Source organism: Hemibagrus wyckioides, linkage group LG04, assembly GCF_019097595.1.
Source record: "Hemibagrus wyckioides isolate EC202008001 linkage group LG04, SWU_Hwy_1.0, whole genome shotgun sequence".
In the NCBI taxonomy this organism is placed as follows: Eukaryota; Metazoa; Chordata; class Actinopteri; order Siluriformes; family Bagridae; genus Hemibagrus; species Hemibagrus wyckioides.
In genome coordinates this window covers 28,223,858-28,245,768 of record NC_080713.1, presented here as the reverse complement: position 1 = coordinate 28,245,768, position 21,911 = coordinate 28,223,858, and the positions used below count along the sequence as shown (strand labels likewise).

Genomic DNA, 21,911 nt, shown 5'->3' with positions numbered 1-21,911 from the left:
TCATGCTTTTATTGGAAAATAATCAGGACCATCCGATCAATTTTGAGTTACATCTCTAAAGGTGATTATTGCCCTAGAACAGTCACAGAGATGCACATCTCGGCAAAAATGTACCAAATAATGTCGGCAAAACGTACCAAATGGTGACGCGTAACACTTTCTGTCTAACGTTACATCTAACCATCTAATCATTTAACAAGTTAGCTCCTGTTATCACTCACATTACCAGGAAACCAGAATGAAGCCAAAACTCCTCTGTACTGAAGACAGAGTGCTGACACTGGAGACTCCTTCCATAAACATGAGCATAAAAATCCTTCGCCACATCAACAATTAGATAACAACACATTTTTTTTTACAACGACAGATTATCCACTATACCGGTCCCTGTGTATGCTGTTGCTATAGAAACCATAAAATATGCTGTTACAGAACATTCCTCGCCTTCTGACTAATCAGAATCCTTGACTCAGTAAAGACAGAGGTATGAATTATTCTGAAGAAGATTTACAGGTTACAGATACACCTTTAACTACAGAAATAATGCCGATGTGTGAATAAAGAAGTCAAGAGTTCTTCTCCTGATCAGTGCTGTAATTATATAATAACCAAAACCATATACTGCAGTGTGTGATAATGATATTAGTGTATTATTAATCAATCTATTCATCTTCCATTTCAGTGAACCTTCACTTTAGAAGCATTTGTCATGAAACCGGCTGGAATTACAGACTATTTCAGGACAAATTACAGGAATAAGTGTTATATAAAAAAATCCAGTTCAACACCGTGTACAATAAGCATCTCAAATAAAAGATCACTTCCTGTGAGACGTTCAGGATTGTAAGACTTTCAAACGAAACACTGTGTGTTAGATACAGAGCGCTGGCTGAATCTGCTGTGTGTAGGACGTGGAATTATCAGCTTCTGGTGGAAGAACACAGAGAATCCTGAATGCTACGAGTTCACACATTCAAGTCATAATCTGTCATAAATAAAATATCTAACTGTCACTAATTAGGGAAAGAAAGAGTGTTCAGAGAAAGAAAGCTTTACAGATGTCAAGGCAAAGCTATACGAGCGAAACCTCGGTATTTTAGCTAGCGAGTCAGTGTTAGCCAGCTAGCACAGGACAGAGCATACAAAGCGAGATATCTGGCTAACATTATCTATAGCTAACTCTAATACACGTTAGAAAGGGGAAAGACTCTATCAGTGTACCGTATCACATTTAAGCTAGCTGGCAAAATATGATGAGTAGTGTTTTTATTGTTCAGTATGTCCCTGCCTTCTGTGATAATTAGCCTTTTAGCTAATTGGCTAATGTTAGCTTTCTGTTAGCTTGCTAGCTTCCTGAGGCTGGGTTGTCATGATGCAGAGTAAGATGTATCTGGTGGCTTTAGTGTTTGTGGGTGGATCCAGATATCTGGGGGACATATGGAAGGAGTCTCCAGTGTAAGAGCTTTGTAACTGGTATAGAAGAGGAGAGGAGAGGAGAGGAGAGGAGAGGAGAGGAGAGGAGAGGAGAGAAAAAAGAAGAGAAAAGAGAACAGAAGGGAAGGGAATTGATGAGAAGAGAAGTTAAGAGAAGTGGAGAGAAGAGAAGAGAAGAGAAGAGAAGAGAAGAGAAGAGAAGAGAAGAGAAGAGAAGAGAAGAGAAGAGGACAGGAGAGAAGGGAAGGGAAGAGAAGTGAAGAGAGAAAAGAAGAAAAGAGAAGAGAAGTGGAGAGAAGAGAAGAGGAGAGGAGGGAAGAGAAGAGAAGAGAAGAGAAAAAGAATGGAGAAGAGATGAAGAGAAGAGACGAGAAGAGAAGACAAGAGAAGAATTAAGAAGACAGAAGAGAAGAGAAGAGAAGAGAAGAGAAGAGAAGAGAAGAGAAGAGAAGAGAAGAGAAGGTGTTGAAGGAGTGACTGCTGTAGTGTAAGCGAGAACAGGAACTAACTTCTTTCACAGATGTAACAATAAATGGATAAAAACTATTTCTATTTTCCGTAAAAGAGAACTATAAGAGAAATAAAACTCTCCCTGTTCCCTGTGTATTAAATGGGCTTTACATGGCAAGTTATTTCCCTCCATCTCTGAGTGGTTACTGTGTGAAGGACAGACTAGGTGATATTATTCCATTTAAATCAGACTGAGGATGTATCCTAGGAACAGGAGGCATGCGTGGTGAGGTCTTGTGCCTCGCTGTCCCTCCCTTCCTCTCCTCCTCTCTCCTCCTCTCTCCTCTTCTCCTCTCTTGCTAACATGCCATCATGTAATCGCATCCTCGCCTGCCGACACACACCAGCTCTCTCCATAGCAACCTGTCAGGAACCAGGAGAACACGTCCAGCATGGCAGCAGAGGAAGCAGTGCGCGTGTGAGAGGACGCCGAGGTCCAGCGCTCGCCCAGCACGCGGGGGGAGGACGGAGCGGAAGATGGACAACTCCTCCTACGCCGGCGCTCCGTGAACAGGTAACGTACGTGGATTTGTTCGGGGGTTTATCAGGAGAACAAGACACTCAGATCTGGGTTTGAGGATCTCTTAAAGGATCAGGAGTGTGTTAGACACACCTGCGCTCAGCTCTACAGTGGGTACAAAGTGCTTTTAAAACAACAACAACAACAACAACAACTCCAGAATGCTGGGTCATGAATCCAGACCTTCTGTGAAGATCTATCAAGATGTCTAAATAGATAATTTGTGTCTAGATACTTTACGAGGTCGTGCCTTGAAGCTTATCTTTGTCCTTTGTGGATGTGTTTAAGCGAGGTAGAATTGTAAGGTTTAAAAATAAAACACACACACAGGGATGCTGGATTGGCTGTTATCCCACCCACACACACACTCCCACACTCCCACTCCATGACAGAGTGTTCACGCCTCCACGTCCCCCGCCGCTCACAGCACAGCATCGCTTGGCTCACACACACACACACACACACACACACACACACACACACACACACTGAGCAGGAGTACTGTATAATGTTGTGTTCTCTCGGGTGTGTCTTAACCTTTTATAAATCCCTTACTTCAGCCGTTTACCGGGAAACGATTATTTTTCTCCCATCTGCCCAGCCGCCTGTTTTAAATATATTAAAAATAAAAAATTGATAAAAATATTCCCTTTTCCATTACACACACATTACAGCTAGCTCTAACGCAATAATAATTCTTTTTCTTTTTTTCCTCAGTGTTTTTGTAGACTATAACGAGTGGAAAGGAAGACTGAGAAATTGTGAAATTGATAGTAAGTGAGGCTTCTTCATTTCAACACGGCGCTCCGAATCCCTGCGTTTATATTCTCCTCGTAAGATCGCTACGGATTCCGTCATGATGCAGTGCAAAGCTACACAGAGTTAAGATTAGCTGAGCTAACACTAGCTGAGCTAACACTAGCTAAAAATCTGACGTTCACGCTACTAAATCTCAAGGAAATTAATAAGTTTGTTTTTATTCTCTTACATTGCTGTGCAACATGCTAGCATCATCGCCATGCACGGTTATTAGTTAGCTAAGTCGACTGCTCTGATATGTTATAAATCAACCGCTCTGATAAATTGTTAGTTAGCTAAATCAATTGCTCTGATACGTTATTATCTAGCTACGTTGACTGCTCTGACATATTGTTAGCTAGCTAAGTTGAGTACTCTAATACGTTATTGCTAGCTAAGTTGACCGCTCTGATACGTTATTAGTTAGCTAAATCGAATGCTCTGATACATTATTAGTTAGCTAAATCGAACGCTCTGATACATTATTGCTAGCTTAATTAATTGCTCTGATACGTTATTATCTAGCTAAGTCGACTGTTCTGACATATTGTTAGCTAGCTAAGTTGACTACTCTGATACGTTATTAATAGCTCAGTCATCCACTCTGATACGTTATTGTTAGCTAAATCGACCGCTCTGATACATTATTGTTAGCTAAATTGATTGCTCTGATACATTATTGTTAGCTAAATCGACCGCTCTGATACGTTATTGTTAGCTAAATCAACCACTCCGATACATTATTGTTAGCTAAGTTGACTGTTATATGTTATTAGCTAGCTAGATGGATTGCTCTGATAGGATATTAGTTAGCTAAGTCAATAGTTCTGATATGTTATCATCTAGCTAAGTCGACTGCTCTGCCATATTGTTAGCTAGCTAAGTTGACACGTTATTAGCTAGCTCAGTCAGCTGTTATTAGCTAGCTAAGTAGACTGCTTTAACGCATTGTTAGCTAGCTAAGTTGACCGCTCTGACACGTTATTAGCTAGCTTAGTCAGCTGTTTTAATACGTTGTTAGCTAGCCAAGATATTTTGCTTCTCATTCACTCCTCGTGTAGTTAGCTAAGTCAGGAATTAAACACTCTGTGTCATGTTCTCACTTACGTTATAGCGTCTCCCCTTTTCTCTCTCTGTGACAAGTTAAGAAAACAAAATAAAAGTCGTGTTGTGTTACCATAGCAACCAGAAAAAGCATAACCTTCCCTGTTCCTGATGTCAGAAAGCTTAAAGTTACACTTCAATATAAGATGGTAAATAAACATCATCTTAACAAACGCTTCTTATCCATTTAAGTGACACATTTGATGCAAGTCCCTGTGAACATCGTTGCTATAGAAATGGCTGCTGCTGCAAAAAAAGACCTGACTTCTGACCAATCAGAATCCAGAATGCCACAGCACTGTTTTCTGCTGAGGCCCTGTGATGGACTGGTGACCTGTCCAGGGTGTACCCCTGCCTTTCGCCCAATGTGCACTGGGATAGGCTCCAGCAGAGCCTGTGACCCTAATTAGGAATAAAGCGGGGAACAGACAATGGATGGATGGATGGATGGATGGATATTTTCTGCTGAATATTTATGAGGTACAAGCTATAAACCACAACAATTTGATATATAGCCATGATTCTAGGTTCACAGACACAACCGTGAGTGGAAATATCACACATCCAGTCACAGATCAGTGGTTAACCCCTTATAAAGAGCGAACCCTTTATAGCAGATCGTACAACCGTTTCAGATAAAAACGTGTGAAATGGGACGTGACTAAAGTCCCTGATATCCTTTTAATGCAGTCATGTGAAAGTTGTGAGTAATGAGGTGGCAGAGCGCCAGGAACATGAACCGTTCTCTCTTTAAGAAGTCATGGCAGCGTTTACGATGGAGCGCTGCGTCAGGATCACATTAGAGACACGTGTGTGTGTGTGTGTGAGAGTGTGTGTGTGTGTTGATGGTGTGAGACAGATCCCTGGCCTCTACCCAGCACTCACAGGAAGATTTATGAGACAAAACTGTTGGCGCAGTCAGACATATGATATTACACATTATGTAAAGGGTCTGTTATGTGATTTATATTAACCTGGAGATTTAACTGGGAATTATTTATTAAATGTGAATCAGAGCGGACATGGGACTCTACGGGTCTCTCGCTGGCGTTCATCGTCCTCCCCGCCGTGATCTCACTGGTCACCTGGTAGAATTTTTCGCACTGGTTAAAACTCTGAGGGCTGAATTTGAACGATATTTTCTTTTGACCAAAACAAAGGCTTACGCCGACTTTATTGGTGTTTTTATCTGTCTAGTGTGAGAGCAGCCTTCCACACTGTGGAGCACCATGATGGTAAAGTTACTCTTGAGTCTTGTGCAATCCTGTGTCCACTGTGTGGATCTGTGTTTCTGCAGGGTGTGTCGGTGTGTCATGGCGTCTGCAGGACCTGAGCTGCAGTGGAAGTGGATAGAGCTGCATGACTTGGTGTCCCTGCGTGCTGTAGAGAAGAAGATTCACGCTGGCACCGCAGTCAGGCCGAGGCAGTGGAGACTCCACGGTCGTCCCCGTCACTCTCGGCTAGACGAACACAAGCTGCATTACGCCGCCTGGGACGGACGCCTGGAGCACGTGAAGGGCCTGGTGGACTGCGGTGTCCCCGCTGACTGCACGTGAGTCGGTGATGACCTGTACCTCTGTGGAAAAGTTTGAAACCATGGAAAACATGGCTACAGCTCTGTGTGCCTAAAAACCAACTAGTCCAATACCAAAACAAAATTAATTATAATCCCAAACACTGTAATCACTCCAAAATCATGACAAGCGCTGGCAAATACTGAGCAACGTTTACCAAGTAACTCAATATGAAACGCTTTAATAATAAAAAAGCTTTGACTTATTTGCTTTCCCACACACACGCACACACACTGCATTTCTGGCAACCATGGTAATGCAGAACATTTGGCTTATTTAATGCAGAACAGTTGGCTTGTTTAATGCAGAACAGTTGGCTTGTTTATCAAATGCTTGTAATTTAGATAAGAAGCAAGATCTCGACTACTGGACCATGGTTTTGGAAGAGACAAGGACATGGTGTACGATATATATATATATATATATATATATAGCCTTGCTCAAAATGATATAAAAAAAAATATACAGAAAGTAAAAATGCACTGTTTCCATAAGTATAAAATAAGGTAGTAAAAATGACCCAGTAATTATTTTTAGTTGATAGAACAGAAAATAACTCTGATTAATCAGGAAATAATCCACTGGCTCTTAATCACTTTACCAAATCAGGTTGAAAGTAAGGAAAAAAGTGAAGGTTTGTCCACCATGAGGTGATAAAAGTCTCAGGATAACAGAACCTTGTGGAACTCCATGCGAGATTTCATAGTGCTTTAATGAGAGACGGATTATTAACACCTTTGTCCTCTAGAGATCCTCGCGGCTGGACGTCCATCCACCACGCTGCTTTCAGAGGTCACCTAGCTCTGCTCCGGTTCCTGCTTCATACCAGTGGAATTGAGGTGAACACCCCGGATATCTTCGGCTGCACCCCTCTGCACCGCTCCTGCATGGGAGGCAACAAAGACGCCACTGAGTACCTCCTCCAGAAGGGTGCATCCCACGAGGCACGCTCCTGCTGTGGACAAACGCCACTCCACCTGGCTGCGGCTGGAGGGCACCTGGGGACGGCGCGGACGCTGCTGCAGCACTTGGCGTCGCCTGATGTCCTGGACTCCCGCAGGTGGACGCCGTTGCACTGGGCCGTGTTCGGGGGTTGGGGCGACGTCGCCGAGCTGCTGCTGGATAATGGGGCGGAGCTGGAAGGCCCAAGCGGAGTGGTCACGAGTCCCCTGCAGCTGGCTGTGATGATCGGCAACGAGGCAGCCGTCAGACTCCTGCTTCATCGTGGAGCCGATACTAACCTCAGAGGTTCTAACGGGCGAACAGCACTGCACCTGTGCTCCTGCTCTGCCGAAAAGAAGGTGATGGGTTTAGATAAATAAATAATGACCCAGCTGAAGCCAATACAATCTCTTAGAGCAGTGATCTCCTCCAAGCATGGTTAGCTCTCTCATGAAGCTGTATGAGCAGAAGTTCAGAAAGACGCAGTGACCATTGGTTAGCTTTTATCCTTCAAAATTAGCCCTCGACTAGAGGTTAGGATTTGGCTTTGTCTGCAAAAGCTATAAAAATTCTACGGAAAAAGAATCACGACAACATTTTAGATGGAGGCCAGAATGAAATATATTGATAAATAAATCTTTGGTGGATTTGAGAGGAACACCTGAGGTGATTTCATAGTGCTTTAACGATATCTCTGTGTCTAAAATACTCCAAAAATGTCTCCATTTTCCATTCGTACTACAAGCGCCACTGCCAAGTACTGAGTGTACACTCAAGGTCTCTTTGCCCTTTGGCTTTCTCCATGCTGTCAGTGCATCCAGCCAACTGCACACAGAGCAACAGATGGTATTTGCACTGGTGAATCACAAGGCACCATTCCCATCTCCTTAGCACCATTTGATCTGTCCTTTTTCCTCCGTCCACCATTTTTCCTCTTTCTTCTCGCTCCCGTCTCTCAGATCCTACAGCACCTGCTAGCCGCTGGGGCGAAGGTGTGTGTGAGGGACAGGGATCAGGCCACTCCGCTGCACCTGGCTGCCCTCAGCGGCTCCGGAGCGGTTCTCCACCTCCTTATCCTGAACGGAGCCGGGCTGGAGGACAGGGATAGCCTTCACATGACCCCGCTGCATTACTCCACACTAAAGGACAACGCTGAAGCCGCGAAGCTCCTGTTGCATTATGGAGCAGATGTGGATGCAGCTGAACGGCTGGGGAGGACCCCACTTCACCTGGCCATCGAAAGGGGACACTGCAAGGTGCTGCTTTCTCTCATGACTCACTGTATGGGATTCACACTGAGGTGTCCGAGGCATTACATATCGAAATACTTCAACTTGTCTTGTTTATAGCCATGAAGTAATTACACATTAAAACAGATAACTGTTACTGTTTTTTGTTGATTTTGTCTAACTAGACCTTTCCAAATTTAACAGTGCTTCTGCTATGAGGGAAGCGTATGCACTTGATACTTCTGTTTGTGTGTATGACCTCTCCAAAATGATCTAAACTGCTGAAAAAAGCATACACTGCGACATTTCCACTTCCTCCAAAGACAAATTTATCCTCAAAGACATATGACGATGTTTTCTTTTTAAGTCTTGTGCTAAATCGATGATTTCAGTGGAGCTAAAAAGTATCAAAAGTCACTCCAAATCATTTATGTAACAAATCAAAACCTGAAGAAGAAGAGAGGATTGAAGCACAGGGGTTATTTTCTTCTGAACACAACCCATTCGTTAGGTAGATAACGATCAAACATTAGTGGTACAAATCATGGTTAGAACCCAAACTCAAGAAAAACAGCTCTGATCCTGAGAGAATAGCAAGGCAAGACTTAGTAAAGATGATCTCTAAGACATGAGCTTATATAACCAGGAAGTGATTGAAACGCTTTGGCATACTGACCTCTGCTGGAGAGGAGGAGGAGTACTGTTGTAAATACAAACGATCCTACGTCTCGTCTTGCTCAGAACTTTATCAAACTGGGCCGAAAAACAAATAAGAACCGCAGTATCTGGCTAAACTGGAAGCTTTGTTCATATTTATAGAGGATAATTAAATCTATTTCAGTAAATCGCTGAAGAACTGAGTGTGAATTGAGGCAGATATTTACAAAACTACAGATATTTTGGCTAAATTGAAAGTAGAGGGGTTTTTTGTTCTCCCAGGTGTCAGTCTACACTTATATCTATACTTCATTCACCAGGTTCTGAGTGTCTTGCTGGAGAGAGGTGCAGATCCGTCCATTAAGACGAAATGGAAGGAGACTGCGGAAGACCTGGCGAGAACGCACAAGCAGTACGGGTCACTCAAAGTGCTCCAGGAACACAGGAAACCTTTGGTGAAACCTCAACCTCCAGTCTACACTATTACTGAGAGTGTATGGTAACGAGAGAAGTACGGATCGACCCGGACACCAGTGGACTGAGATCCGGTGTAACGTTTAAGCTACTGGGATGGACCGTATTGTTGTGCTGAATTTATCTGTCTGGTGATGTTTAAGCCCTTTTTAACAGATTAATCTGTAATTTGTTGTACCATACTGAAAATTAAAGAGCTTTATTGTGCAACGTTTTGAACATTGTGACGTGTGTGAGAGTCGGACAGAACTGAATGTACGACATCGTGGTCATGTGATACGTCTGCTTCTATAATTGTATACTTCTGTGCTAAATAGTATGCTAGCAGTAAGCCTGCGTGTGTTGCGTTTTTTCCCCCACTTGCATACTATTCAGTACGGTAGTATGCGAGTTGACGTTTATCGCGGATGGATATAAGGACAGCGGTCAGCCCGTGCGCTCTCGCGTTCCTGGAATCGACGTCATCGGAACTTGTTACTGATACAAAATAAAATGAAAAACAAATCTAGTTGACAATTAATATTTTACGCCAAACACGCGCACACGATAATGGTGTAATGTTGGTCTGAAATTTATTTTTCCCCCCCATACCGTGAACAGAAAGTCGGGACTATTTGTTGGCAAAAAATGGAAACGCGGAGGTTTATCTACCACAGAGAGTTTCTGTGTTACGCGGCAGGCCAGCATACGTCGCGTGCGCGTCACACTTCCGCTCTTCCCCGAGCAGTTCTTTGTATTTTTCGGTGACCGGGTTCGGCTCGTACTACGATGGAGGCGACAATGGCTACAGCTCCGGCCCCTGCCGCGCCGAACAGCGCTCCAACCAACGAGGGCATTCTTATAGGAGATAAGGTTTATTCGGAAGTCTTCCTAACTATAGATAACTCGTTAATCCCGGAGGAAAAGCTGTCCCCGACTCCATCTATGCTCGACGGCCTGGACCTACACACCGAAACCGACCTCCGTATCCTCGGCTGCGAACTCATACAATCAGCCGGGATACTTCTACGTTTACCGCAGGTATATACATAGTTTTTATCATGTGTCTGAAGTTTGGTTTTAATAACATAGATGTCTCGAGGCAAATTTAATATGTCGGCGCAATGAGGAATCTCCATTGCTTTAGATGAGACCTGTATTCCGGCATGGCTGCCTTCTACATTTTTGATTGGTTATTTTAGAATATTAACATGTTGAACCACCAATCAGAAAGCGTGGAAGGTCCCACGCGCGACAGCTGAACCAATCACTGCGCAGAAGGCGGGACTTGTCTGAGTACGGGTGGGAGAAACAACAAAACCGGATATTTAGCTTGATGTACGTTGAAATGTCAGTTAGAAATAAAACGCAGTATGGATTTGCGGATTATTTTACCGATTTGTTGAGTATTTAACTGAAACGTTATAGATATCATTGAACACAATATACGTTACATTATTACATAAGAATGGCGGCTTTTAGCTGAGCTAACAAGCTAGCTATCTACCTGGCTAGACAAAAACAAAATGGCGGACGTTCGGAGCGTGCGGTAAATACTTGAGGAAAATGAATTTGGATTGTTTTATATTTTACAGGTGGCAATGGCAACCGGTCAAGTGCTGTTTCATCGTTTTTTTTACTCGAAGTCATTTGTGAAACACAGCTTTGAGGTAAGGAGTGAATTTTCTTCTTGATTATTACCTGTGACTAGGCCGCGTGTGCGGGCGTCCGTCCGTGCGCGCGCGCGCGCGCGCGCGTCACCACAACGTTCATTCCGGCGGCCATGTTTGTAAAGCCCAAAGTGCAAACTTGACCGTTTTCATTGAAACCAATTATTTATGCTAAGTACATGTAAATAACCCACAGGTCAGAACTTTAATACCAGATGTACTCGTGTAGGTGGAAATAAGTGCATAGTAAAGGCGCATGAGGTAATATTAGCTGGGTTTAACGTTATGTTTACAAAGCCCCGCCCTCATGTACCGGCGTACAGCGTGTACAAAATGATTGACAGCATGAACATCCAATCACAAACACGCGTCAGCTTTCAGGCGACTTAATAGGCTTTTGCTATTAAAAAGCCAAGGTTTAACCTATGACTTTTTTATTATTATTTGAATCATACCTACTGGGTTTATTTTGGCATGTAAGAGATTTAAAAAAAAAAAAAATTAATATTGCATGTTTTCTTGTAATGCCATTAAATCAGCTTCATTTTCATCTTTTTGTAATATCAGCCCTATTTATTTAGCATTGTTTAGGGCTTTACAACATGTCCTACCAGTACACCCCTTCATTAACCTACACAATATTGTCTTAATTTGTGTTAATGGAGCTCACACAGATAACGCTGACGACGCAATACTGCCTCACTTTATGTTCCCTGTTCAGATTGTTGCCATGGCCTGTATCAATCTGGCCTCAAAGATCGAAGAAGCCCCACGTCGAATAAGGGACGTGATCAATGTCTTTCATCATTTGAGGCAGATCAGAGGAAAAAGGTAAGCATGCAGTCGCCCTCTCACTATTCTTCCTTTGTAACTGTTCCTGTTTGTTTTTCTTCGTGCCAGCAAAACCTTTTCACCTCGACAGAGTTGTCTTTGTTTAACATGTAACATCATCACTTTACATAAAGAGAATCAGGTATACTTTAAAACCTGCTAACTGTGAATAGTCTCTGTGCTTCTTATTGTTTTTCCTTTCTTTTTTTATCAATAATATGCCGATTTGAGTGCCATTTTGTTTGATTTCTGTACTCTAAACCATTTTAAAGGCTTTTCAGTTTCATCATCTGTCATAAATGGTAGTAAGAGCAAGATAATCGTCTGCTTACCTGCACACGTAATAAAAAAATGCATCCTAACCATTTAGAGTCATAATTAATTAACGGAGGATTGATGAATAATTGGATTTGTAGACTCATTAGTGGTGGGAGGGGGTGATAGGGCTGTTCAGCTGAATAAAGACTGTGGTATTAACTTGAATTCTCTTTTCCCTTGCAACCAACTAACAGCGACCAGCTACATTTACCAAAGCCTGGGTGATGTGGAATGGTACGTAGAGCTGAAGCAGTCGGCATGGCAACAGTGCGAACGAGTGAGGCGTGGCTCTCCCCCCGCTCCCCTGGGAGGCGCCAGTGCTCTGAACGCGCTCACTGGGAGACTCGGGGACCACAAAAGGTTGGCCGCTGGTCCCACAGCGTCTGGCTCACTCCTGTAGCTCAGTTTAAGCTTGTGGTCTCTAACGCAGGTGATGATGCTATCTTTGTAGCAGCGAGACGGACCGAGAAACACCTCAGACATCACAGCTTTCACAGAAAACACACCTTAGACTAGGGACATTTCATTTACGTTCCAGTAGATAGGGTCCTCAAAGAGCTAGTGATTTTTCTTCTTCTTCTTTTTCCCTCAAGTGCATCCATGCAGAGCTTCTAACATCATTAACCTTATCAGTGATTATATATTTTCATAATAATGTACATAATGCTACTTTAAAACACTGTATTTTGGTAATATTTATAGTAGCAGGAGTATTAATAATCATTTGTCAATATTGTCTTTAATGATTCTAAAGACAAAAATAATCTACTTATTGTTATTGATGGTAATAACATTGTTAGTATTCTAAAAAGGCTCTATTTCAAATTGCACATTTTTTTCTCTCGTATAGCCACCAGGTCAGTTTTCTGCGAGCGTCTCTTCAGTGTATTAACATCACTCGTCATTATTTTAGTCCAAACCTCTGTACCTTAGCTCATTTACATATTCATATACATTTACAGCTCTTGGTCTTGCAACAGAACAAATGTATTCCTCTTGTTAGGATGCTTTAGGGCTCTCTTAAAAGTTTTCCTCTGGTGTAGGTAGAGAAGTAGCTTTCATGACCATTATTATTATTATTATTATTATTATTATTATTAAATTCCTGTTCATTGTCACATGAGTGTTTTATCTCTGTGGACACTTTGGAGCTATTTTCCAGATGCTGGAAAGGGGGGGGGTGGCTCCCATGTCCTGGATAAAGTTTTATTCACTGTTCCTGAAGGGCTGGAATTGTGTCTAAATGGCTTTTTTTTGTGTGTCTTCTGGTAGAAATGTCTTTCCCTTTACAGTGTAACAGGGCTTCAGGGCTGTGCTGTTTCTGCTAAAGCTGTGATGTAAGAGTGTGTCTTAGCTTATGTGTCACGGTCACTTGTGGTAGGACTAACAGTCTTCTACTGAAATTACAGGACTCAAAAAAAAAAAAAAAAAAAAAAAAAAGAGAGAGAGAGAAAATGGGCCTGTTGCCTTTAGTTGGTTGGAAAGGGAAAAAAAGCTACTTTTGATTTTGCTTTGTCTAAAAACTGAAACACTCAAAAAGGCACTCTGGCATTTATTTATTTTTATTTTTTTGGAGGCATAATTGGGTTGGGGAAAACAACTGTATTTTCATTCCTTTATGAATCAGGAGTGCAAGCCCATTGATACTTGATCAGAACTACATAAATACGAAAAACCAGGTGATCAAAGCTGAGCGACGTGTGCTGAAGGAGCTGGGTTTCTGTGTCCACGTCAAGCATCCGCACAAGGTGAGTCCTTATCATTCTACACACACACACACCCAGTCAGTAGTCATTATCATATTAGCGAGCCCTTTGTGGATCGTTGCAGTCAGTAGAGCAGGAGTATGCTAAAATGGTGTGCATAGCGTAGAACCTCAACGGCTGCATGCGAGAAACGTAAACAAAACAGAGACGTAACAGTCGACACGTAGACGTCAGTGCATGCCCGCGTTCTCCACAGTGACGTAAATCAGGTCAGGATCTCATGCACTTGTGGTTAGCACACCTGTGCCTTCAAACCGCTCCTTGCTGTGGCGTAACCCATGCTGTGGTCCTGTTTCAGATCATCGTCATGTACCTGCAGGTCCTGGAGTGTGAGAAGAATCAAACGCTGGTCCAGACAGCTTGGTGAGTAGATAACCAAAGAGCTGCTTGTGTAGTCAGAACTAAACCCTTTGCTCTGTACCTTGTGTTTTTTTTTTGTTTGTTTGTTTTAAATTAAAAGTCCTTTCCCTATACCTGATGATGGAATTTGATCATCACTTTGTTTTCCTTTTTATTTCCCCACAAATTTTTCTCTGTAATGTCATAAAAAAAAAAAACGCTCGAACGGAGATCTCAGTTTAACTTTGTCCTTTCTCTCTACTCTTTGATTAAAGGGTAGTCCATGATGGTAAGTGTCATAAAGAACCTCTGAACTCTGCTCCTCCAACCACATGACCCCAGGAATCTGCCCCCCCCATTGGCTGCCCGTCTCGAGACGGCCAATCCAGTGAGAGCTCTCTGCCCGAGAATCACTGAAGGGGGCCTTTTCCATCTGGCAGCATCATCTTGTTTTCTTGGGGGTTGTCCACGAGGATTTGTATTTTTTTGTTCTGCTACAAGTCTTTTTTGTCCCTTTTTTTTTTTTTAGTGTAAATTCCACATTTACAGTAGGGTATTTTATTTTATTAATTCTTTAAAATAATTTTTGGTAGTGAAATGTACATATGTATTGTGTGTTCACGCTGATGTGGTTTTTTTAGAACTGTATCTTCCAGGGATCATCCTGCACCAAGGATCCATTTCCTTTTTCCTCATCATATCAGGGCATGAGCTCCATGTCTTATAAACATTGAGGTCTTGAAGGACAAATCCACCCTGAACCATTGAGTATATTTCACAGATCATCTGTTATTGACATGTTGACCTACTTTCACTTTGGTTAACGGTTTCCTACACTACCCACAATGCCGTATGATTAACTGCTGATCGAGCCGCAGCAGTCGTCTGTAACTAACGAGAGCGATGCGGCAGCGCTTTAGCCTATCCAGCTTCGTCATCTCCTCATCTGTAAAAACTTTAATAATACTCGTCATTCTCATAGCCAACTAGTGAGTGCATTGCATTCTGGGATTTTTGCATTACCTCTGCTCTAGATTTCAGCTAACTGTAAAACAGCTATTCCCTTAAAGCACCAGAACCAGAATCATTCCATACAGATGCATTTAATGTGTTTCAGGGTGGAGTTTTCCTTTAAGTAGAAGGGTCTGGAAGTTAATCTGGTGCTAGTTGTCTTTATTCCTGAAGTAATCACTTTAGCGGTTATTTTTGACGTTCGTAAGCAGCTTCAGAGGATAAAATCACATCATCGTGTGTCAATCCGTAATGTGTTCGGTGTGTGATGATCCTACGACCTGTCTTATTATTCAAGCTGTGTTCTGTCTGGTAGTTAGCCGTGTGTCGCAGGAGACGCTCATCGGTCCGTTCTTCGGGTAGCTGCTGCTGTCCTAGCTGTGCTCTTGGCTTTCGTCTCCCTTGGGCGCATGCTGTCGCGTGTCGAGTTGCATGACATCATCCCTGCCCTGTGTTTCTCAGCCACCAGCTCCTTCTGTCTCCCCATTTCACATGCTCGGCCTCATCATTTGCATTTGGCGAAAGCTAACTCGAGCCATCGCTGCAGGTGACGCGGCACCCGACGTTTTGCGAGCGTCAGGCAGAAACCGATGGGATTGGATGATTGCATCGTAGCTTATAGTTAAATTACTTAATTTGCATGTAACTTTGTGGTCCTAGTTTTTCCTTTTAAGCTCTTTGCATGTGCAGGCAGTAAATAAGGCCTTTTTTTAGGGGCAGGGTGTCGACTTCTTTGTAAACGCTTGTATCCAGAAAGTCGAGTGAACCATTCCAGTGTGAACATCCATCTGTTCTGCATGTATGTGTAAAATAAAAAAATAAAAAAACTGCCAATGTTCATGTTCAGGCAGCCAGAAGTGAGACATTAAAAGAGGGAGGGAATGGACAAAGCTAAACATGAGTCTCCTTAAGCGTATCATGAATGCAATGCATCATGGGAAGAGAGATGTGTGGGGTTGTCAGAGGCTGGAGCTCAGGGAGACGTCTGCAATGTTGTCCTTCACCTTTTGTGTTGCAGGAACTACATGAACGACAGCCTGAGGACCAACGTGTTCGTGCGGTTTCAAGCCGAGACCATCGCCTGTGCCTGCATTTACCTCGCAGCTCGAGCTCTTCAGGTAGGTTCACGATCCATCGGTTCTTCTCAGGTCTGGTTTATACAGTTCATGGCTCCTTTGCTGTCTTTTTCTGTTACACAAAAGACTGTTGTGCTATTGTCTTTTATGAAATGGAAGGCACAAAATAAGATGACCTGGATGATGTAGATTTGTTGAAGGTGTTTAAGGGTTTCCTCACCGCTCTCATCCCTGGCTCGCTCATTAGGGGTTTAAATCTGCTTTCTGGTTCCTGTAAAGCTGCTTTATGCCAGCACCTGTCGTTAAAACAAATTGAATCGAATGTAGTTAATGCCACAATAACACTAGTTTCAATATGCAAATGTGGGCTGGTCAGCACTGGTTTACCAGGGGGAAGGGGTTTGGTTTAGGGCTGAGGTGTTTGTAATTTGCACTCATTGGTTTTTTACATGAAGGGAAGTCTGTTGAAATTTATTTATTAAAATTAGGTGGCTTGTTTTGTGAAACCGACATAACCTTGTGATTTTAACTGCTTTAGAACATACAAGGAGAAAGAAAGCATGTAAGGAAAGAAGAAAATATCACGTTCCGCTGTTTTAACACGCGTCTCGCTCTGTCCGTCTCAGATTCCTCTTCCAACTCGGCCACACTGGTATCTCCTGTTCGGAGCCACAGAGGAGGAGATCAAGGACATCTGTATCACTACACTAAAGCTGTACACGAGGAAGAAGGTGTGCACTTCTTATTTCTGACCTCTGTTATGACTTGGATTGTTTAGATGACTTTGGCTCGACCTTCACCTTCGTAATGATGGAAGGTATTTGAATCTGGTGTCATGTTCCTGGTTTCACGCTGTGTATTGCTCACATCCTGTTTGTTCTGCTCTCAGCCAAACTACGACTTCCTGGAGAGGGAGGTGGAGAAGAGGAAGGTGGCTCTGCAGGAGGCGAAGCTGAAGGCCAAGGGGCTGAACCCAGACGGAACTCCTGCTCTCTCCACACTCGGTGGCTTTTCTCCTGCCTCTAAACCAGGTCAGACCTCTTAGGTTTTCCCCACACCAGTTGTTGTGCTCAGGTGTGGCGGATCGTTCGAGATCTGACGTTGTGTTTGTGTCGCTCCTGCAGGTTCTCCTAACGTGATGAAGGCGGATGAGAAATCTCCGAACCCTCAGCCGCTCAAAGCGGTGAAAAAGGAAGCCGAAGATCGGGCTCAGGGCTCCAAGAGTCCTCACAACGGGTGAGTTTTGTTCAGGATGGTGTCTGCCTAGTCATTTATTTGTCTAGTAAGAAAAATATACAGAAATAATTTATAGACTGTTCTGTCTCAGGCTCCGGAAGGAAAGTAAACTCGGTCGGAACAGTCGGAGCGGGAGCCGCTCTCGCTCGAGAACGCGCTCTCGGTCCAGATCACGCTCTCCAAGACGACAGTGAGTACCGTTTTTACCACAGCTGGAGTCCATGCTCCCATTCTAACCATTTATTAACATGTTACGATGTACATCAGGTCATCATGGTCCTTACTAGTATAGTTAGGAAAATTACATTAAATTTGTTTGAGTGTATATTTAAGAAAACTTCTCTCTCTCAGCTATAACAGCAGGCGCAGTCGCTCGGGTACTTACAGCTCGCGCTCGCGCAGCCGCTCTCACAGCCGCAGCCCGTCTCCACGGCGACACTCCAACCACGCCGCCCCGTCTCCCCTCCTGCCGCACCTCAAAGCCAAACAGCGCTCGGACGACCTGAAGCTCCACTCTCGCCACGGACACAAGAGGAAGCGCTCGCGATCCGGCAGCAAGCCGCGAGACCGAGAGAGGGAGAGAGAACGCGAGAGGGAGCGTGACCGTACCTCCGCCGACCTGACGTCTAAAAAACACCGACACGAGCGCGGCAGCGGAAGCGGAGGGCATCACAGAGACCGGCGCGAGAGATCACGCTCATACGAACGCTCTCACAAGAGCAAACACCACAGCAGTAGCAGCCACTCGGGCCGCAGCCGTCATCGCCGCTGACCCCGGCCAGCTCCGCGTGGTGTTTTTGACCATTTACGCCCTCGTTTTACATTTTATTCCCTTTATTTTCCTCCTTTTTTTCTTTGTCTCGGCAAACCTTTTAGTTGAAATGTAAAGTGAAGGACTGGTACATATTTACAGTGTAAAGACTGAGATAAATGCTAATGTATTACAAAGAATGCTTTGATTTATAAAAGCAGCCTTTTGTTGAACAGTCGGGTCTGGTGTCACTAATTTAAACGAATCGTTCAGGAGAGACATTAAGACTTTGCATATATATGTGTATTTACAGAGGAGATTTGCTCTACAGGTGGAATAGACCATATTTTTTTACAGCCAGATGCAGACGCTTCATTTTCTTCAATCGTGGTGAATTTGTTACACTGGTTTTAGTCTGCACATGTTCATCTTGAATTTTTACTCAATAAAAAAGTGACTTATTCTATGGCATGTGGTGTCCTGTCTGTACATAAATACTTCACCTACAGCGAGAGAGACTGAATATAGTGACGGTCATGTCTCTAACTGATACAGAGACTTGATCGAGTTAACCTCACTACCCTGAAGTCTATTATATTTCTCTTTCAACAGGTCCTGAAATACTTTTTCCCTCTTCATTCATGACAATTTGATAACGATTACAAATTATAAATTGAATAATGACTTCTATAGGTTTTATCCTTTTATAGTTACATTGGAAAGTTGCAAAGTGTCCATGAAACAAGTTCTCACTTATGTTCTAGCAGCTATACGCCATCTATCTGTCTATCAATCTACACTTATTGCCAAAAGATTTGGGACGTCTGCCTTTACATGCACATGACTGTAATATGGAGTTGTCCCCGCCCCTTTACAGCTATAACAGCTTCAACTCTTCTGGGAAGGCTTTCCACAAGGTTTAGGAGTGTGTTAATGGGATTTTTTTGACCATTCCTCTAGAAGGACATTTGTGAGGTCAGGCACTGATGTTGTTATGACAAGAAGGTCTGGCTCACAGTCTCCGCTCAAATTCATCCCAAAGGTGTTCTATCAGGTTGAGGTCAGGACTCTGTGAAGTTCCTACACACTAAACTTCCTCATCCATGTCTTTATGGACCTTGCTTTGGTCACTGGTGTGCAGTCATGTTGGAACAGGAAGGGGTCATCCCCAAACTGTTCCCACAAAGAGCATGAAATTGTCCAAAATGTCTTGATATGAAGCTGAAGCATTAAGAGTTCCTTTCACTGGAACTAAGGGGCCGAGATCAACTCCTGAAAAACAACACCTGAATTCACTGATTTGGAGGGGTGTCCCAAAACTTTTGGCAATAGTGTCTATCTATCTATCTATCTATCTATCTATCTATCTATCTATCTATCTATCTATCTATCTATCTATCTATCTATCTATCTATCTATCTATCTATTCCCCAGCTATAAGTTCAAGAAGTGCTGTTCCTCGGCCAGCAGAGGGCGCCTTTACACCGCAGCACTGCTTCTTATTGCTTTCTGTTTGTTTCTGTTTGTCCGCCTGAGGTCAGCTCTGCGCTGATTGGCTCCTGCTGTGCTGCATGACGTCATCCCTCGATCGCTAACCCACGCAGTGAGAGCGTTATCAGATGTACGCTTTAATCCCTGCTTGGTGCTGCTGAGATGAATGTCTTACGATTGAAGCCATGCGCCTGTCCCTGTGAGCCGGGGTTACACCAAAATAACTAAAAATATGGAACATTATCGTTGTTATTACCCAGGAACATCTCAAATATCTGTGTTTACTGCGTAATAAAGTCAGTGAAGCACGCTAAAACTCCACTCTGAAGCATCAAAACATGAATATTTAGGATTAGAGAAGCGTTTATTGTTTTCTGGTGCTAACAGTTAGCGGCAGTGTGTTGAGGTAACGTCACAGGCTAAGTGTTGTAGCTAGCGCTTATACAGTATAAGGGTGTATAATGGGAGATTAGCAGGTTGTCAGTTAGCTTCGAAAAACAAAAGAGTTTCTTTTTCCAGTGTCAACGGAGAAGTCTGTATTATCGTCACACACACTTTAGAGAGACGTCGAGACGTCTGAGCAAAAGCTGGATTAAAGTCCCCGGCTGTGGAGCTATCGACGAGGAGACGTGAAGCGTGTGATTATTAGTGGCTTGAAATGAAATCATAAAGATGTTAAAGACTTGAAGAAGAAGAAGAGAAGCAGGTTTGTTTGATCCGGTGGTTTGAGATGGAGAGTGTGAGGGAGTGTGAGGGAGTGAGGGAGCGTGAGGGGGAGTGAGGGAGTGTGAGGGAGTGAGGGAGTGTGAGGGAGTGAGGGAGTGTGAGGGAGTGAGGGAGTGTGAGGGAGTGTGAGGGGGAGTGAGGGAGTGTGAGGGAGAGTGAGGGGGAGTGAGGGAGTGTGAGGGAGTGAGGGGGAGTGAGGGAGTGTGAGGGAGTGAGGGAGTGTGAGGGGGAGTGAGGGAGTGTGAGGGGGAGTGAGGGAGTGAGGGAGTGAGGGAGTGTGAGGGGGAGTGAGGGAGTGTGAGGGAGTGTGAGGGGGAGTGAGGGAGTGTGAGGGAGTGAGGGAGTGTGAGGGGGAGTGAGGGAGTGTGAGGGAGTGAGGGAGTGTGAGGGAGAGTGAAGGGGAGTGAGGGAGTGTGAGGGAGTGTGAGGGAGTGTGAGGGAGTGAGGGAGTGTGAGGGAATGTGAGGGAGAGTGAGGGAGTGTGAGGGAGAGTGAAGGGGAGTGAGGGAGTGTGAGGGAGTGAGGGAGTGTGAGGGGGAGTGAGGGAGTGTGAGGGAGTGTGAGGGGGAGTGAGGGAGTGTGAGGGGGAGTGAGGGAGTGTGAGGGAGTGAGGGAGTGTGAGGGAGTGAGGGAGTGTGAGGAAGTGAGGGAGTGAGGGAGTGTGAGGGAGTGAGGGAGTGTGAGGGAGAGTGAGGGGGAGTGAGGGAGTGAGGGAGTGAGGGAGTGTGAGGGAGAGTGAGGGGGAGTGAGGGAGTGAGGGAGTGTGAGGGGGAGTGAGGGAGTGTGAGGGAGTGAGGGAGTGTGAGGGAGTGAGGGAGTGTGAGGGAGAGTGAAGGGGAGTGAGGGAGTGTGAGGGAGTGAGGGAGTGTGAGGGGGAGTGAGGGAGTGTGAGGGAGTGTGAGGGAGTGAGGGGGAGTGAGGGAGTGTGAGGGAGTGAGGGAGTGTGAGGGAGAGTGAGGGAGTGTGAGGGAGTGAGGGAGTGTGAGGGAGTGAGGGAGTGTGAGGAAGTGAGGGAGTGTGAGGGAGTGAGGGAGTGTGAGGAAGTGAGGGAGTGAGGGAGTGTGAGGGGGAGTGAGGGAGTGTGAGGAAGTGAGGGAGTGTGAGGGAGTGTGAGGGGGAGTGAGGGAGTGTGAGGGGGAGTGAGGGAGTGTGAGGGAGTGTGAGGGGGAGTGAGGGAGTGTGAGGGAGTGTGAGGGGGAGTGAGGGAGTGTGAGGGAGTGTGAGGGAGTGTGAGGGCGTGAGGGAGTGTGAGGGAGTGTGAGCGGGAGTGAGGGAGTGTGAGGGAGTGTGAGGGAGTGTGAGGGAGTAAGGGAGTGTGAGGGGGAGTGAGGGAGTGTGAGGGGGAGTGAGGGAGTGTGAGGGAGTGTGAGGGGGAGTGAGGGAGTGTGAGGGAGTGAGGGAGTGTGAGGGGAGGTGAGGGAGTGTGAGGGGGAGTGTGAGGGAGTGTGAGGGAGTGAGGGAGTGTGAGGGGGAGT

General features: G+C 44.5%; 2 protein-coding genes across 6 annotated transcripts; both read left to right on the top strand.

Annotated features, from left to right (window-relative positions):
- The first annotated feature begins 2,139 nt into the window (after positions 1-2,139).
- ankrd67 (ankyrin repeat domain 67) lies at positions 2,140-9,457 on the top strand. The gene is made up of 5 exons (XM_058387240.1): positions 2,140-2,458; positions 5,664-5,918; positions 6,689-7,241; positions 7,842-8,138; positions 9,089-9,457. The coding sequence occupies exons 2-5, from the start codon at positions 5,680-5,682 to the stop codon at positions 9,269-9,271; spliced, it is 1,272 nt and encodes a 423-aa protein (XP_058243223.1). The 5' UTR covers positions 2,140-2,458; positions 5,664-5,679; the 3' UTR covers positions 9,272-9,457.
- Positions 9,458-9,917: 460 nt separating this feature from the next.
- ccnl1a (cyclin L1a) lies at positions 9,918-18,690 on the top strand. 5 transcript variants are annotated; one of them, XM_058387235.1, is made up of 11 exons: positions 9,934-10,262; positions 10,817-10,891; positions 11,613-11,722; positions 13,668-13,788; positions 14,105-14,169; positions 16,175-16,274; positions 16,859-16,963; positions 17,122-17,263; positions 17,357-17,468; positions 17,545-17,658; positions 17,820-18,690. In XM_058387235.1, exons 1-11 carry the CDS (start codon positions 10,011-10,013, stop codon positions 18,238-18,240), a joined length of 1,617 nt encoding a protein of 538 aa, XP_058243218.1. In that variant the 5' UTR covers positions 9,934-10,010; the 3' UTR covers positions 18,241-18,690. The 5 variants fall into 5 exon arrangements, 4 of the variants coding, with proteins under 4 accessions (XP_058243222.1, XP_058243218.1, XP_058243219.1 ...); XM_058387236.1 differs by having other exon boundaries at positions 9,935-10,262; positions 17,560-17,658; XM_058387237.1 differs by lacking the exons at positions 9,934-10,262; positions 10,817-10,891; positions 11,613-11,722 and adding an exon at positions 12,235-12,400.
- The last annotated feature ends 3,221 nt before the right edge of the window (positions 18,691-21,911 follow it).

Coding starts and splice junctions, on each gene's coding strand:
- ankrd67 (XM_058387240.1), top strand. CDS start 5,680: ATGGCGTCTGCAGGACCTGAGCTGCAGTGGAAGTGGATAGAGCTGCAT. Junction 5,919..6,688: donor GGTGTCCCCGCTGACTGCAC/GTGAGTCGGTGA, acceptor TTTGTCCTCTAG/AGATCCTCGCGGCTGGACGT. Junction 8,139..9,088: donor TCGAAAGGGGACACTGCAAG/GTGCTGCTTTCT, acceptor TTCATTCACCAG/GTTCTGAGTGTCTTGCTGGA.
- ccnl1a (XM_058387235.1), top strand. CDS start 10,011: ATGGAGGCGACAATGGCTACAGCTCCGGCCCCTGCCGCGCCGAACAGC. Junction 16,964..17,121: donor AGCTGTACACGAGGAAGAAG/GTGTGCACTTCT, acceptor TTCTGCTCTCAG/CCAAACTACGACTTCCTGGA. Junction 17,659..17,819: donor TCACGCTCTCCAAGACGACA/GTGAGTACCGTT, acceptor TCTCTCTCTCAG/CTATAACAGCAGGCGCAGTC.